The sequence below is a fragment of the Emydura macquarii genome, unplaced genomic scaffold (assembly GCF_026122565.2).
Source record: "Emydura macquarii macquarii isolate MOO-44397 ecotype Brisbane River unplaced genomic scaffold, CSIRO-AGI_Emac_v2 contig_3128, whole genome shotgun sequence".
In the NCBI taxonomy this organism is placed as follows: Eukaryota; Metazoa; Chordata; order Testudines; family Chelidae; genus Emydura; species Emydura macquarii.
The window spans coordinates 2,085,799-2,102,813 of record NW_027133265.1 but is presented as its reverse complement, the minus strand read 5'-3'; the positions used below and the strand labels follow the sequence as shown (position 1 = coordinate 2,102,813).

Below are 17,015 nucleotides of genomic sequence, written 5' to 3'. Positions count from 1 at the left end.
CAGTAAATAGTTATATGTGCTTCTGGCTAGCTGACGAGTATAAAATCAAACACCTATGCAAACCTATATTAATCAAAAGGTCCATGAGGCCCAGACTTAGGATTCAGTGATTTCTGAGGCACCATTTTGAACATACAGGCAGAGATATAGGTGGAGGAGACATAATAATGGGAGATGGATAACCAAGAGTTTTTTGAGGCATATTTAGGCAACATGTTTAGCAGCCACCATCATAGTAACCAACCTAGGAAAGGATCTGCAACTGGTTCTAGCTATGCATGGCAGAGTAATGGTTTGCTGGGTGCCAGAGGAAGGGAGGGGGAAGAAAAAGATGTGCCTGTGGGGAGAAGGAAAGGTGGGCTGCTTGAGGAGAGCTGCAGAGGCAGCTCTGTGAAAATTAAAGGGAGCATGATGGAAGTTCAGGAACCCTTTGATCTCTGAGATGTTCCCATTACTGTTCCCATGCACTCTGCATGGTGGGGTAGCCTTGAAGTTGTGGGTCCTGGAATTCCTGGAGGGTCCCTAGCCTCTGGGCAGTCCATATGTCAGGGCTACCTCAGAGCAGTGGGTCCTGTGGTTCATTGAAAGTGAATTGAACCCAATATGTTTCCACAAAACATTTTGGTTCGATGATTCAGCATTGTCTGATGGAACCCTATTTTTCTGATAATTCCCCAACTACTCTAATTCTGCACAGGCAGCAGAATTAAGGTTTATAGGCATCTGTAAATCTAGCATTTCCCAATTTTCATGACTTGGCAACCCAAGGCTTTTTGTATATAATTTTCTAGTTTATTTTTAAAGGAAAGTGGAATGTATTACTGTAACAACTCCTCTATCATTCATCATCATAAAGGTCTAAGCCCTGTAATAGAGTGACTTGCCCCCATAGGCTGGAGAGCCTGGGGCGAAGCCAACCCTGATTACAGGATGAGCCCAGCTGAGAGGAATCAGGTGATTGCAATTTCAAAGTAGTAGGAAGTTGCAGTGAAGAATGGAAGACGATTAGGAAGCTGTGGCAGTCTGAAAGTTCTGTATGTAGGGAAGAGAACTGCAAAGCTCCCCAGGCAGGGAGGCCTGGGAGAGACCCTGATCAAGCAGGGGGAACTGCAAAGGCCCCAGGCAAGGATGCTTTGGAGGAGGAAGAGAAACCTTGGATTGTGTGAATTTACAAATTGACTTTGTTTTGGGAGTTTTCTTTACAGTTTGTTTTATATTAATAAATCCACTCCCCAAGGAGCGGTATTATTGACCAAGAAAAAGCTTGAATTTAAGTTTATATGAACAGTCCAAGAGGGGAAACTGAGGCAGGCTGTCTGTAGCTTGGCTGTAGGCCACAAGGGAGCACATGGGATACAGTTGGCCCAGTTACGAGCTCCAAATCTTCAACACAGACTGCTACCACTTGCCTGACTATGTTAGCAGGCAGCAGGCAAAGGATGTTATTCCAGAGAGAAGATGGCAACTGATACCATCTGCTGTGTCTGGGAGGTTTACAAGGTCCTACTGAATGCACTGTCTCTCTCCTGCCCTGAGAGTTGGGAGAGCTCCTGTCCCAGATGGCAAGGGGAAGGGAGAATTTGGGTAAGCCCAGCTGCTATAAATGCTCTGGCAGGTCACAGCTTTCACAGTAAAGCATGTGCTGCTGCACCTACTTTGGTGGCTGTGTCTTTATTTTTGCACACTGCCGTAATTTTTCTGAGCAATGCTAACAGGAGAAGAGAAATGGTGTTTTCCAACAGTTCACAACTCAGTTAAAGCTGAATGGAATTTCATGGAATAAATAAAAGGCATCTCTCTAGTCCAAAGACTTTCTCCCTATTGAATTTAAAGGCATGCAGCAAAACAATGGAGGGGCTAGAGTTTCTCAGAAAAACAATTGAAAAAATCTTTTTAAGGTAAGTGTGAGGCAACTTAAGTAGAGGGTTCCCTACTAACTTCCCCTGTAATTACTTGGTTTGAAATTTAATTGACCATACTATTCTACATGGAAAACGCTCAATGACTTCAATAGAAAAGACTGCTGCATTAGGCCCTAGTTAATAATCCCCACCAATTTATCACTTTTTAAGCATATTATACATAATTTGCAAATAAGGGGCCTTTGGTGAGGGTTAAGGGAACTCCGCCCTAGGTAGTGCTCAGCATTTTGCATGATCAGACCCATAGTGCTTTGGTAAGCCTCATCCCATATCAGCTGGACATCTGCTGTAATCCTTACTTTTATTCAAATAAAATATCTGAATATCAGATAGTTCATACAGTCCTAAGCCACATTATGAATGATCTAGATGCATCTTCTGATACTGAATCCTGCTTTAGGCAATTAACACACATACCTAAAGATGTTCAGTCCTATACATCCCTGGTGTAACTCCATGGAAGTCAGTAGTTATACCAGCAATATGTTTGGCCAATAAATCATTATCTGACAATAAATCAATGGCAAACTGTTATTCCGTATTCCAAACAATGAACATTTGGTTTATTATACACATACTGTAGTATGACATTTGCTATTAAAACTATAAAGATTATTTCATTGTGCACAAATGACCAGGACAGAATGATAGAAATCTGCCATTTTAACAAAATTCATACTACGTTTTCTTTCATGATCCATAGATGCCACATATCACATTGTATGTGTAACATACAATATTTAGCGACTTGTTGTGCTTTAACATTTCAGGAACAGAATACTTAAATTTCATATAAATAAATGTGTACAGTATACATTTATAGTACATACAGCATATAAATTATTTTACAGTTAATCAAATTATATGTGCTATAATCCACTGAAAGTCATCTGTGATGTGTTGTGCATGCTATTTATCGCTATGATTGGCCTTAGGACTGGTCCCAGATGCTCTTTGGGTGAAAAATTCCCAAGAAACAGTTCCTGGCATAAAATAAATTTGGACTCAATCCTACAGTAAGGGCTTTGAGTGCCACACTTGAGAGCCATTGGACTAGGCTGTTGACCACGGTGCTACACAAATGAGAGAAGTAAACTGAGGGAAGTGGGTAAAATAGACTGATGGCATAGCAAGAACGTTGGCCCCAGTATATGGCATAAAGCATCAATCAACTAGTTGTGAGAAATTATATTTCAGGACAACCTTTGGAAGCAGTCCCATGGAAGTAGGTGGCCCTCATCAGATGACCTTGCTTTTAGTTTTTAAGCAATGCTCTTAAGTACACAAGTAGCTCCTGCTACTGACTGGCAGTAAAAGTAAATGAAATTTCTGAACATCGACACTATATACATCATTTACATTTACTGGATTGCACTTGAGAGTCTGTGCTTTGGCCATGTCCTATCATTTGCTCCATGCATCAATCCCAATTTTTCACTATACCCATTGTGACTCTTCGGAAAGGGCATAAGGGTTTGCTTACATTGATGAATATATTGTGCATGTTTCTCTATATAACATGGAACTTTCTCTGCATGACTGCTGAGAAAATGCTAAGTGATAATGCATAGGCTCTCCACACTTCATTCTGAGCACTCAGAAGCTTGAAGGATCGTGCTCTTAAAGAATAATGCCATGTCTCTGGAATGTTGGTTCTTTGCTGTACTATAGAATTCTTGTGCCTCTGCTCCTCTTCTTCAGAAAGCGTCTTCACTCTCTGCTATCTCATCAATTATACGTAGCAAATCTTCAAATGTAGGGCGGCCCTCTGGTTTCTAGGAATTAAAGTGTTTTGTTGTATTGCCAATTACTAAAGTCACATCAGAAAGATTTTATTATGCTGAAGCAATAACGTGCACAAAATAAAATAGCAGGCAAAGATTATGTGTAAAAAGATTAAAATGCTGTTACATTTAAGCAGATGAGAGGTAGTGGAAAGAAACATGACAGGTTAATTTCCATTAACCTAAAGTATTGCTAGGACATCTCATCTCTGGTGAAGCCAAAAAATGAGGTTGTGTACTATTCTATTTCCTATTAATCTAAAATTAATTTAGAACCTCACACAATGCTGAAAATGTTATATAGCATTTTATTTTTCGTAATAGAGTTCTATGTGGAAGAAGATTATTGTGTCGATAAAGGAACATAGAAATTGCCATACTGAATAAGACCCAAGAGCCATCTAGGCCAGTGGCCTGTATCTGGCAGGGGCCAGCACCAGATGCTTCAGAGGAAGGTGCCAGAATCCTCTCATTAGGCAGAAGTGAGAAGAGTTGCCCCTTTTCACATATTATTTCTCCTTGTAAATCCTTCAGAGATTGGCCTAAAGCCTGAAGCATGAAACTAAACACTCCTTCTAAAATTTGTTAGTATTGGCTATTGTAACTCTGGATATTCTTGTTATCAGTATAAATTTTTGGCCTCAACATCATGTGTCAATGAGTTCCACAGTCTAATTATACATTGTGTGAAAAAGTATTTCCTTGTATCAGTTTTGAATTTACCACTTTTTATTTTCATTGATTCATTTATTTTCTTGTTCTTGTGTTATTAGACAGCAAAAACAGAAGATCCTGACTTACCTTTTCTATACCATGAATTATTTTATATCCAGCAAATCAACTAATTCTCTCTCAGGCTTCCTGACACTGATATACTTTTAAATACTTTTGGCTAGTTGTTATTCAAGAGCATTTTGTTAGATTTTGCTGCCTCTTATCTCTTTCAATGTTGTGCTCTCAATATCCTTTTCCTGATCTGGAGGTTGTTAGTACAGATGTACTAATATATTTATATTCTTACAGCTTGGGATTTGTATCCATAGATTCAACTACATGGTCCTCTCCACTTAGAATTTTTATCCCATTGGATTCTATGGAATTCTTTGGACTCAGCACTATTCCCTCACCTCTTCAATATTGTCTGTCTTTCTATATATTTTATAGCCAGGTATTATAGTATCCCATAGATTTTTATCATTCTACCGTCTTTCTGTAATGCCTGTTACATCAAGGTCCTCTTCTATTGTGAGACATTCTAATTCAGCTGTTTTTGATTTTATGCTTCTTGCATTTCTGTATGGATTTCATAATTTTTAACAACTGCCTGTTGTTATTTAATTCCTTGCACTGGCACCCTGCTGATTTCACAGACATTTCCCCTGTGGTCTTTTCCTATCCCTGCTCTAGATCATTTATAAAGCAAAAGAGATCTTTTTTTCCCCTAAGAAATACACATGTGAAAAGTTGAGTCAGACAAATAGTTTCAGAAAGTCATTGGAGGGATACTAAAAATTACCAAGACACAGAGCCCAGTTTTGCTCTCTGTGACATCAAAGGCAAAATTCACATGGACTTCAGTGGGAGCAGTCTTGGGCCCATTGTCAATGAAAGAGAAAGTTTTCTGTGTGCATGAGGGGGGCGATTTCAGGAATGTGTGTGATCAGTTGGTGTGGAAGAGCCCAACATTTGTCTTTAGTGCCTTCAACTGCCCTTTGTGGACCATCGTCTTTTGAACTATAACATTTAACTCTGCTCCTCTTTGTCATTTCTTCCTATTTTTCTCTCTATTCTCATTGGTACCATTACTGACCTATTTTAACTTTTAGTCTCCCTGCTCTCTCTGTTAATAACTGCATGTTGTTAATTTTTTCTCATCACTTTCTTTCTTTTTATTTCCCTACCTGTGTAATTACCGGTGGGCATCATAACCACCTTGTTTATTTCAAAGTGCTCCTATGCGGTCACTCTGACACCCATCTCTCCATCCAAATCATGGCCATTAAAACAATGTTATTCCCTAGTTGATCTCTCCATGTCACCCCATCCTTTGTCTTCTTCCATTGGCTCGTCCTTTGATACTGCTCAAATTTTAAGACTCACCTTCAAGAATATACAAAATTCTGTCTTGGCTTAGATTTCTGATCTCATCTCTTATTATGTTCTGCCCCCACTGATCCATCAACAATAGCAGCCTAACTGCCTTGTTCATTTTCTTTTTCCCCACTCCTTTCTCCATGTTTCTTTCCATAACACCTGCATGCAAGAAATACCCTGTCCATTCTGATTCACCAAGACAATGTGGAGACATTCTCTCCATTTTGATGTTTCTCTGGAGGAAGGGATACATGGAGGGATCTTCAAGGCTACCTCATGGTTGAGAAGGGTGGCTTTGGAATAAAATGCAATCAGAATTTTACACTGATAATTCGGTGTGGTAACTAAACTTGAGCTTTTGCTGGGTAAATAAAGTACAGAAAAAGAAATATACCTCCTGCCAGCACATCACCATCACATCATACACGTTCTTGGAGGCTAATTTTGGCCGATACAGACGCTGTCCTTGGCTAACCATGGTTACCACTTCATAGTTTGTGCTTTTCTCAAAGGGCATTTTACCCTCAGTAAATACTTCCCACATTAGAACACCTAGAAAATGAATGGCATGAATAGATTATCAAATAAATTTTAAAATGCTTCTTTAAAATACATGTATGCCTGTAACTATGGATTTGTTTCTTAAAATGGTAAATGTGTTCATTAAGGGCCCTATCCTGAAAAAAGTTCAGTTCCCTAATTACCTAATGGACTAATTCACCTAACATCTGTGTAAATAAGAAGTAACTACATTGACTTCAGTGGAATTACACCAGTGGAAAACTGGGGCAACTGAGAGAAGGATCAGGACCAATGACTTCACTGAGCATATCCTAAGAGGTCTGAATCCTCTTTAACAATTGTACCCTAATTGCTTATTAAGTGAATTGAAAACATAAATTTCTTTTTTCATTGCTAAAGTGTCTCTTACCAAATGACCAGACATCTGATTTGCTGCTGAATCGGCTATAATTAAAAACCTCTGGGGGACACCACTTTACAGGAAATTTAGCACCTGAAGAGCTTGTATACTGGTCATCAAGGACGTACCTAAAAAACAAAAGCATATGATATTTCCAATCTGATTCCATTTGTGAAATCACCATTTATTTCATGTTTGCTTGTGATTTAGGCACTCACGTTGTCACCTAGTGGTTAGTGATTATTAGTATCACGAAGTGTATTTGAAAATAACTTCAATAGTAATAAGGTTTTATTTATGTCTACGTTTACCTTTCTCATTGATGCATAGTCTTCCCTTGTAGTTATTAGTTTCATATTGTAAGTCATGTATGAATTAAATTGTTACGGTGAGGAAAATAGCTATGTGAAAAATGCCAATTTCTTATTCAACAGATCTGTTCCTCATGGGACAGTTTGTGTTTACATACCATGTGGGTGTACAAGTTGAGTAGGTGGGAAGGGTGAAAGGAGCCAGGCACAGTGCAGTTTGACAACAATTGGTATTGTCTCAGATTGCTTCCTTGTAGTGTCCCCACAGGCACCAGTCTGTGGAGCTGGCAAGAAGTGTAGAAAAACTCCAAGAGAAACTGTACTACTCTGGGGCACAATGCCTTCTAGAGTTCCTGCATCGCACTCTACTCAGATGATAGGCTACCTGGTGCCAGTGTGTCCTGCTTGTTTTCTTTATTTACAAAAACAATGTGTTACAACTGTTAACCCTGCAGTCTGAATACATCTACTGAAGACTAGATTCTATTGCGATTTGCACTTCGTCAACACATTTTTCAAGATTCTTTTTTCCAATCATAAGAAGATTGGAAAATGGGGGGAGGAGGAGATGTGTAGTTTTTCATTTTTTTTTTATGACTTTTTTTTTATCCAATTCTAATCCTTGTGATAATGTAAGAAGAGAGAAAACCCATCTTGACTTTCAGATCTCAGAGTGAGCTGCTAGAGTTGTCTGTTAGAAAAATCATCGTATGAGTTGCTAATTGAACACCTTTGATAAAGAAATCATTGAAGGAGACTAAATATAGAACCCACCACAGAAGCATTTTGACAAAGGCAATTTGAGTGAATTTTGGGTTTTGAATGGGTGAAATTATACTACATTATCCTAATGGAGGCAGGTAAGGAGCAGGGAGGTTCCCTGGCATAAGGCAAAAAGGGAGTGCCAAGGTACAGAAAGAGGAAGAGTAAAATGGGGAAAGTTACGCTATTTCATGAACCACAATTTTCATTTTCTGAATACAAAGATGGTGATGACAAGAACAAACACAACATTAGACATGAATGTCTTGTAACTTTTTAAAATAACATTGTAACCAATGCAAACAAAATCCAATTGTCCAAATGTGTCTGAGTTTTCATAATAACAATAATACTTCAACAATTTCAAAACACTTTACAAACAATTAAGCTTTACAACATACTTCTATGGCCCATTTTACCCATTGTTAAGGGGCCCAGTCTCCATAAGTGGTGCACAGCAGGGGATTGAGCCTCCTCTGTATATTCTGTTCAGAGCAAGGTGGAAGCTACAACTCCTTACAGCTTATACCATTTGTACATAAGATGTGCTAAAATTCCTGTCACCATAATGCACCATAAAACAAGTTGCATCATTTTGCTTTTCCTATTTTTTAAAAAAGTAAGAAAACAATCACACTGTGATCACAAAATAAGTAGGTTTGGGAGGGAGAAATTTACAAACCACTGGAAATATTTACTAAGAGAAGTTACCTGGAGAAAGAAATGTCAATTTTGTCTGTAATTTTAAAGTGATGTATTGTCTTAAATGTAAGAACACATGTTATGCCAAATCTGTTAAAAAACCTTGCAAATAAGTATGTCAGCTTGGTTATACCTTGTCATTCCAAAATCAGACACTTTCACCACTCCTGACTCATTCACTAAACAGTTTCTGGCAGCCTGCAAAGGAAATAATTATGTATATTAATGATGAGGAAAGATCAAAATAAGAATATGCTTAGATGAAATTCTATTTATTGTATATTGGGATAAATTCTGCAATCCCATTCTGAGAAAACACACTGATTTTGATAGGAATTCTGTGTAAATTATAACTTTACAAGTTGGTCTGTTGTTGTGAAGCCCAATCATAATTTTTAGTGGAAAAAAAAATAAAGTGCTTGTATTATTTGCATGTTTTTTCTATCGGTATTGCCTGATCCTCTTTTCAGTTATGTCATTATAAATCAATGTCAGTGGAGTTGCACCAGTATAAAACCAAAATTTGACTTAGAAATTAGGCACTTACTGGGTGATGTAATTTATTATCTGCTTATATTCTTTATTACTTCACTGAACTAAAACTATGAAGGTGAGGCTACTCTCCCTTACACCAGTATAAAGCAGGAATAATTTATCTGAAGCAATGGAATTACATAAGTATAAACTCAGTGTGATGATCAGAATCAGGCCCCCTGCTCCTTAACATTTTGTTCATTTCTAGTGCATCAGAACCTTCTCAGGCCCTAATCTCTTTTCACTTATGGTATAACTCATTTCAGTGGTGTTATACCTCATTTATGGGTATAAGGGAAAGGGGAATCAGACCCTAATATCTTAATTATATAGCACAGTTTATCATTGTGGGAAACACACATAACTTAGTTGCCTCAAGTGAAAATTACCATTAGTATAGCTGTCATTCATATTAGTATGCAACAAAGGAAGACCAACTCTAATGATCTGATGCTCCCTTTTACTAAAGCAAGCAGTGTTTCAAATGAAACAGTGTTTTAGAAGAATAGTAATGTATTACTTATCTTAGGTTCCTACATGTTATCTAAAACCATGTCATATTAGAACCACGGTGTAAGCTACACTAATATAGAGAGCTTTCAAGACCTCATCCCTTTGCTCACCAAGTTAAATGTTTCACTAAGATCAGTCACTAGGTCAATGATGAAACAGACAAGATGTAAATAATAAATTCTTCAAATGCAAATATTTTTGCCTACTGAGACATATTATAAAATGAACAGGAAAACTTACTTTATGTGGTTAGTAAGAATTCTGAATAATGAAATTAATATACAATAAAGCATAATTTTCTGTGCAGAAGTGATAATATTAATCTTATTAAAAACACTTTGGAGTTTTTTAACCCATTGCCCATGCAGAGTCAGCCATTTCTCCCAGCCCCAGATGGGTCAGTTTGGTGGATTTTGCTTAATATTAACACAAACAGTTAAACAATAGCATATATTTTTTAGGAAGTTACGAGTAACTGAAAAAGACATCTTTAAAATAAAAACAGCTTCTTACCCTTAACTATTAATGTGCAAATCAGAAATGTAATAAAGAGGCTGATATGAAATTACCAGATCTCTGTGGATAAAGCTGTTTCCTTCCAGGTACTCCATCCCTTCACATACATCCTGGCACATTGTCAGCAGGATATCTTTATTAAAATGTCCACGTTTTTGTCGAAGATAATTCAGAAGGCACCCATGTTCCATGAACTCTGTCACTATGTAAATAGGCTTCTGCTGTGTACAGACACCATAGAGCTGCACTAATTTAGGATGAGTTAGCTTCCTGAAAGATTTAAAACATACAGTCATTGTAGTTTTCCCCCCTCCAAGAAGTTATACAAAACGCACCTGGCTGAATGTTTTCTTTCTAAAGCAGTAGTTTTGTACCAGAAACATGGAATCTACTGTATAAGAGCTAAGTACTATATAGCAACTCACATCATTACTTTAGCTTCTTCTATGAAGTCCTCTTCATACATTGCACCTTCTCGGATTGCTTTGATGGCTACTTTATATTGCGCCCTCCATTTGCCAAGGCGCACCACTCCAAAGAGACCACTCCCCAATTCTCTCATGAAGGTCAGCTCTGATGGATTAATTTCCCATTTCTCTGTAAGAAAGAAAAAACAATGACTGTTAAAATATAATAGAAAACATATTTGATCTAAAGTGACAAAGGAGTGTGTAGATATACTGCTAGAAATTTTGGGATTTAGGTGTAAAGTATCTTAGAACAACTTTCACAATTTTTGAGATACAAAGATTTTTAAACAGCCACAGCCTACGACACCACTTAACCAAGACAGAGGTCACAATCAGACTCTGTTTTTTAAACCATTAATTAAATACTAGTCACTGAAAGCCTGTACTGTTGCATGGATGTTGTGCATAAAGTTGTATATTTAAAAGAAGCTGAGAACTTAAAAATTGGATTGTAACCAACTATGAATCCCAGTGATGATTAAAACTGGTCACAGTCTGTCATAGATTCATAGAATTTAAGGCCAGAAAAGACCAGTGTGATCATTTAGCCTGACCTCCCATATAGTACATGCCAGAGAACAGCCCCAAAATAATTCCTAAAGTGTATCTTTTAGAAAAATATTCATTCTCAATTTAAAAATTGTCAGTGATAGAGAATCTACCATGACCCTTGGTAAAGAGTTCCAATGGTTAATTACTCTCACCATTAAAAATGTATGCCTTATTTCCAATCTCAGTTTTTCTCACTTCAGCTTCCAGCCATTGGAACATGTTATACCTTTTTCTGCTAGATGGAAGAGCCCATTGTTAAATATTGTAGATACTTAAATCTCTACATAGATACATATCCCCATATAGATACTTATATACTATAATCAAGTCACCCCTTAATTTTAACTTTGTAAAGCTAAATAGATTGAGCTCCTTGAGTCTGTCACTATAAGACATGTTTTCTAATCCTCTACCAATTCTCATGGCACTTCTTACCCTCTACAATTTATTAACATCCTCCTTGAATTGTGGGTGCCAGACCTGAACACAGTATTTCAGTAGCAGTTGCATCAGTGCCAAATACAGAGGTAAAATAACCTCTCTACTCCTATTCAAGATTCCCCTTTTTTTGCATCGCAGGATCGCATTAGCCCTTTTGGCCCTAGCATCACACTGGGAACTCATAATCACCTGAACATCCACCACAACCCCCACATTTTTCCAGAGCCAAGAGAGAGTTCTGCATCCCGTATACCTGGCCTACATTTTGTGTTCCCAGATGCATACATTTACTTTTAGCCATTTTAAAATACATGTTGTTTGCTTGCACCCAGTTTAGCAAGCAATCTAGATCACTCTGAATCAGTGACCTGTCCTCTTCATTATTTACCACTTCCCTAATTTTTGTGTCATCTGCAAACTTTATCAGTGATGATTTTGTGTTTTCTTCCAGGTTATTGACAAAGATGTTAAATAGTGTAAGGCCAAGAACCAATCCATGTGGGACCCCACTGGAAACAAAGTAGCTTGATGATGATTCCTCTTTTACAGTTTCATTTTGAAACCTATTAGTTAGCCAGTTTTCAATCCATTTAATGTGTGTCATGTTAATTTTGTATTGTTCTAAGTTCAGCAGTTCTCAAATGTCATTGCATCGCAACCCCCTTCGGACAATAAAAATGACTACATGACTCTGAGAGGGGAGATCAAAGCGCAAGCCCCACCACCTGGGAAGGCAGGTTGAAGCCCGAGCCCTGCCACCCCAGGCGGAAGGGCCAAAACTGAAGCTTGAGGGATTCACTCCTGGGCAGAGGGACTGCAATCTGAGACCCACCATATAGAGCTGAAGCCTAAGCCCAAGCCCCGCTGCCCAGGGCTGAAGCCCTCGGGCTATGGCTTCAGCCCTGGATGGTGGGGCTTGGGCTTCAGCCCCAGGTGGTGGGGTCCGGCCCTCAGGCCCCAGCAAGTCTCATGCTAGCCCTGGCGACCCCATTTAAATGGGGTCCTGACCCACTTTGGGGTCCCGACCCACAGTTTGAGAACCACCGTTCTAGTTTCTCAATCAATATGTCACGTGGTACCAAGTCAAATGCCTTACAAAAGTCTAAATATATTATTTCAGCACTATTATCTTGTACAACCAAACTTGTAATCACATCAAAAAAAGATATCAAGTTAGCTTGACAGGATTTATTTTCCATAAACTTGTTCCAAACAAAAAGAGTTCTCAACCATGCTTGTAGCGGTTTCCATTACTTCACACTGACTCAACAGACATTCTAGGCTAGGGACACTCCAGAGCATAGTTTTGCATCCCCACCCATCCTGGCTAATAGCCACTGGTGGACCTATCCTCCATGAACTTATCTAGTTCTTTTTTAACCCCTTTATAGTCTTGTCCTTCATAATATCCTCTGGCAATGAGTTCTACACTGATTGTGCATTGTGTGAAGAAATACTTCCTTTTGTAAGTTTTAAATCTGCTGCCTATTAATTTCATTTGGTGTCACCTAGTTCTTGTGTTATGAGAATCAGTAAATAACATTTCCTTATTTATTTTCTTCACACCAGTCATGATTTTATAGACCTCTGTCATATCCCCTCTTAGTGGTCTCTTTTCCAAGCTGAAAAGTCCCAGTCTTATTAATCTGTCCTCATATGTAAGCTGTTCTATACCCCTGATCATTTTTGTTCCCTTTTCTGTACCTTTTCCAATTCCAATATATATTTTTTGAGATGGGGAGACCAGATCTGCATGCAGTATTCAAGATGTTAGCATACCAGGGATTTATATAAAGGCAGTATGATATTTTCTGTCTTATTATCTATCCCTTTCCTCATGATTCCTAACATTCTGTTAGCTTTTTGACTGCCACTGCACTTTGAATGGATGTTTTCAGAGAACTATCCACAGTGACTCCAAGATCTCTTTCTTGAACAGTAACAGTAATTGAGACCCCATCGTGTTATATGTATAGTTGGGTTATGTTTTTCAATGTGCATGACTTTGCATTTATCAACACTGAATTTCATCAGCCATTTTGTTGCCCAGTCAACCAGTTTTGTGAGATCCCTTTGTAATTCTTCGCAGTCCGCTTTGGACTTAACTATCTTGAGTAGTTTTGTATCATCTGCAAATTTTACCATCTCATTTTTACCCCTTTTTCCAGATCATTTATGAATAAGTTGAACAGTACTTGTCCCAGTATAGACGCCTGGGGGACACCACTATTTACCATCTCCATTTATCATCTCCATTCTGAAAATTGACCGTTTATTCCTACCCTTTGTTTCCTATCTTTTAACCAGTGATTGATCCATGAGAGGACCTTCCCTCTTATCCCATTACAGCTTACCTTGCTTAAGAGCCTTTGGTGAGGGACCTTGTCAAAGGCTTTCTGAAAATCTAAGTACATTATATCCACTGGATCACCCCTGTCCACGTGCTTGTTGACCCCCTCAAAGAATTCTAGTAGATTGGTAAGGCATGATTTCTCTTTACAAAAATCAGGTTTACTCTTCCCCAACAAATCATATTAATCTATATGTCTGATAAATCTATTCTTTACTATAGTTTCAACCAATTTGCGTGTTACTGAAGTTAGGCTTACTGGCCTGTAATTGCTAGGATCACCTCTAGAGCCTTTTTAAAAAATTGACCTCATATTAGCTATCCTCCAGTCATCTGGTACAGAAGCTGATTAAAACTATAAGTTTCATACCACAGTTATTAGTTCTGCACTTTCACATTTGAGTTCCTTCAGAACTTACAGGTGAATACCATCTGGTCCTGGTGACTTATTACTGTTTAATTTCTCAGTTTCTTCCAAAACCTCCTATAATGACATCTCAATTGGACAGTTCCTCAGATTTGTCACCTAAAAAGAATGGCTCAGGTTTGGGAATATCCCTGACATCCAAAGCCATGAAGACAGATGCAAAGAATTAATTTAGTTTCTCTGCAATAGCTTTATCTTCCTTGACTACTCCTTAAGCAGCTCAATCATCCAGTGGCACTGGTTGGTTAGCCAGCTTCCTGCTTCTGATGTACTTAAAGAAAATGTTTGCTGTTATTTTTTGATTCTTTGGTTAGTTGTTCTTCAAATTCTTCCTAATTATATTTTTACACTTCCCCTTCCAGAGTTTATGATCTTTTCTATTTTCCTCAATAGGATTTAACTTCCACTTTTTAAAGGATTCCTTTTTGCCTCTAACTGCTTCTTTTACTTTGTTGTTTAGCCACTGTGGCACTTTTTTGGTTCTCTTACTATGTTTTTTAATTTGGGATATACATTTAAATTGAGCCTTTATTATGGCATCTTTAAAGATGTTTACATGCAGCTTGTAGGATTTCAGTTTTGGCATTGTACCTTTTAATTTCTACATAACTAACTTCCTTATTTTTGTGTAGTTCCCCTTTCTGGAATTAAATGCTACCATGGTGGGCTGCTTTGGTGTCTCCCCCTCTCCCCGTCCTCCTCCAGAGGGATGTTCAATATTATTATATTATGGTCACTATTACAAAGCAGTTCAGCTATATTCACCTCTTGGACCAGATCCTCAGATCCTGTGCTTCACTTAGGACTAAACTAATAATTGCCTCTGCTCTTGTGGGTTCCAGGACTAGCTGCTCCAAGAAGCAGTCTTTTAAGTTGTCAAGAAACTTTATCTCTGCATCCCCGCAGATGTGCAATATGGGGATAGTTGAAATCCCCCATTATAATTGATTGTTTTATTTTATAATTATTATTAATTATTTTATAATTTTATTTTTTATTTGTATAGCCTCTCTAATCTCCCTGAGTATTTCACAGTCACTGTCACCATCCTGGTCAAGTGATCAATAATATATTCCTATTGCTATATTCTAATAATTCAATTCTTGTGGAGAGACAGAACTTCCCACCATTTTCCTTGGACAGCATGCTTCCCTCAGGAGCAATGCAGCCCTTGCATTTACTGACACACCTGGTTCCCAAATCCACCCTTCCTATGAGGCTTTAAAGAAGTGGAGTGGGAACTCAAAAGAATTAATCCAGACAGTCACATTATAAAATTAAAGATTTCCATCATTTTTTGTATATATTTTGTCAATTTAAATTTATACAATGTCACTTTCTAGGAAATTAGTGTATATATATGAAGGTGTGTTATTACCATAGCTGAACCCTGCAGTAGTTGGTGCAGGCTTCTTCTTTGGAGTCACTGGATATCGCAATCGTGTGACAAGACCTAAAATTCAGAGAAAATTTATAAATGGAAGGTAGTCTACCTGAAATAGTGTTAGGCAGCAAGTCACTCACATTTTTACTGTGCATTATGCTGGATAACCATGAAAATATAGTTTGCAGAGTATTTGTAGCTGTGTTGGTCCCAGGATATTAGCGAGATAAGATGGGTAAGGTAATATTTTATTAAACCAACTTCTGTTAGTGAAAGAGACAAGTTTTCAAGCTTACACAGAGCTTTTCTTCAGGTCTAGGAAAGCTACTCGGTGTCAGGTGCGGGGACAGAATATATATATAAATATAAACAAAAATGAGACTATAGTGACAGTTCTTTCTTCTTTTTCTTCTAGAAAAAAGATAGAATTAAATTTATTCTTGATATATTGTATATATCTTGGCTTTATTTGTCCTTAGGCAAATTAAAAATGGAAGCTATCAGCATTCAGCACCTCTGAAAATAAGAACTCTTAAATTTGGCCTATATGTTGTCTATATTTTTCTATTGCTAAAATAATGTACATTTAGCATCTAGAATACCACCAATGACTGAGCAAGGATTGCACCTACTATAGCTCAAGTTGAAAATATTTTTGAAAAAGTATCGTCTCATTAGTGTGTTTGGTGATTAGTGCATGCAGCTCCCATTTGTAATAACAGGAGTCACTCACATAAAATCCCTTTTAGTAAAACTCAGTTTTGTTGGAATATTCTCCTAACACCTGATTAGGAAAAGATAATGACATTAAATGAGTAAAGGATAAAATAGAGGAAGCCTTAAAGCAAGTAAATAATTTTTTAAAAATTGAACTAGAAACTATGATGATCAATAAGAATTGTTGTTTTGGAGGAGAGGAATCTGCACTTATCCTGTTTCCAGATATATTATTTTAGAATTATTTATATTCAGCTAATATAACAAAACTTCCTCAGATAATTCTCAGGGTATCCCACGTCCCCTCAAATTTGATGTAAGCATCTTGCAAATATATCCTGTGAGATGAGATCAACCACTGTCCGGACCTGAGTGAAAATCACTGTATTGTTTTAATGTCTATGCGCTAGTCAAGATCCTGGAGTGTGCACTAAATGGCCAATGGATTCTGTCTGCTAGCATAACCAGCTATAGGATCACCTGTGCCTGTAGGATCCTTTGATGCCATGTGGCTGGTGTACAAGTTCCTAAATCAACCCTTCCTTATTGCTGGCATAGGAGGTATTGCTGGGATATGTGTATTCCAATTCTCAGCTACCAGTTCAGCCCTTTGA

At 37.8% G+C, this 17,015-nt stretch overlaps 1 protein-coding gene across 3 annotated transcripts in view; it reads right to left on the bottom strand.

Moving 5' to 3' along the window:
• Positions 1-2,462: 2,462 nt before the first annotated feature.
• Positions 2,463-17,015, bottom strand: part of TEC (tec protein tyrosine kinase) — an 87,285-nt gene continuing 72,732 nt past the window's right edge. For 2 of the 3 annotated variants that reach the window (XM_067531109.1, XM_067531108.1), the window contains exons 12-18: positions 15,679-15,753; positions 10,486-10,657; positions 10,114-10,330; positions 8,631-8,695; positions 6,732-6,850; positions 6,195-6,352; positions 2,463-3,697 (exon numbers count right to left, since the gene is read on the bottom strand). In XM_067531109.1, the coding sequence (XP_067387210.1) occupies positions 3,620-3,697; positions 6,195-6,352; positions 6,732-6,850; positions 8,631-8,695; positions 10,114-10,330; positions 10,486-10,657; positions 15,679-15,753 (884 nt within the window). In that variant the 3' untranslated portion in view covers positions 2,463-3,619. Of the gene's footprint in view, positions 3,733-6,194; positions 6,353-6,731; positions 6,851-8,630; positions 8,696-10,113; positions 10,331-10,485; positions 10,658-15,678; positions 15,754-17,015 lie in introns of all 3 variants that reach the window. The other variant, XM_067531110.1, reaches the window with a different exon arrangement.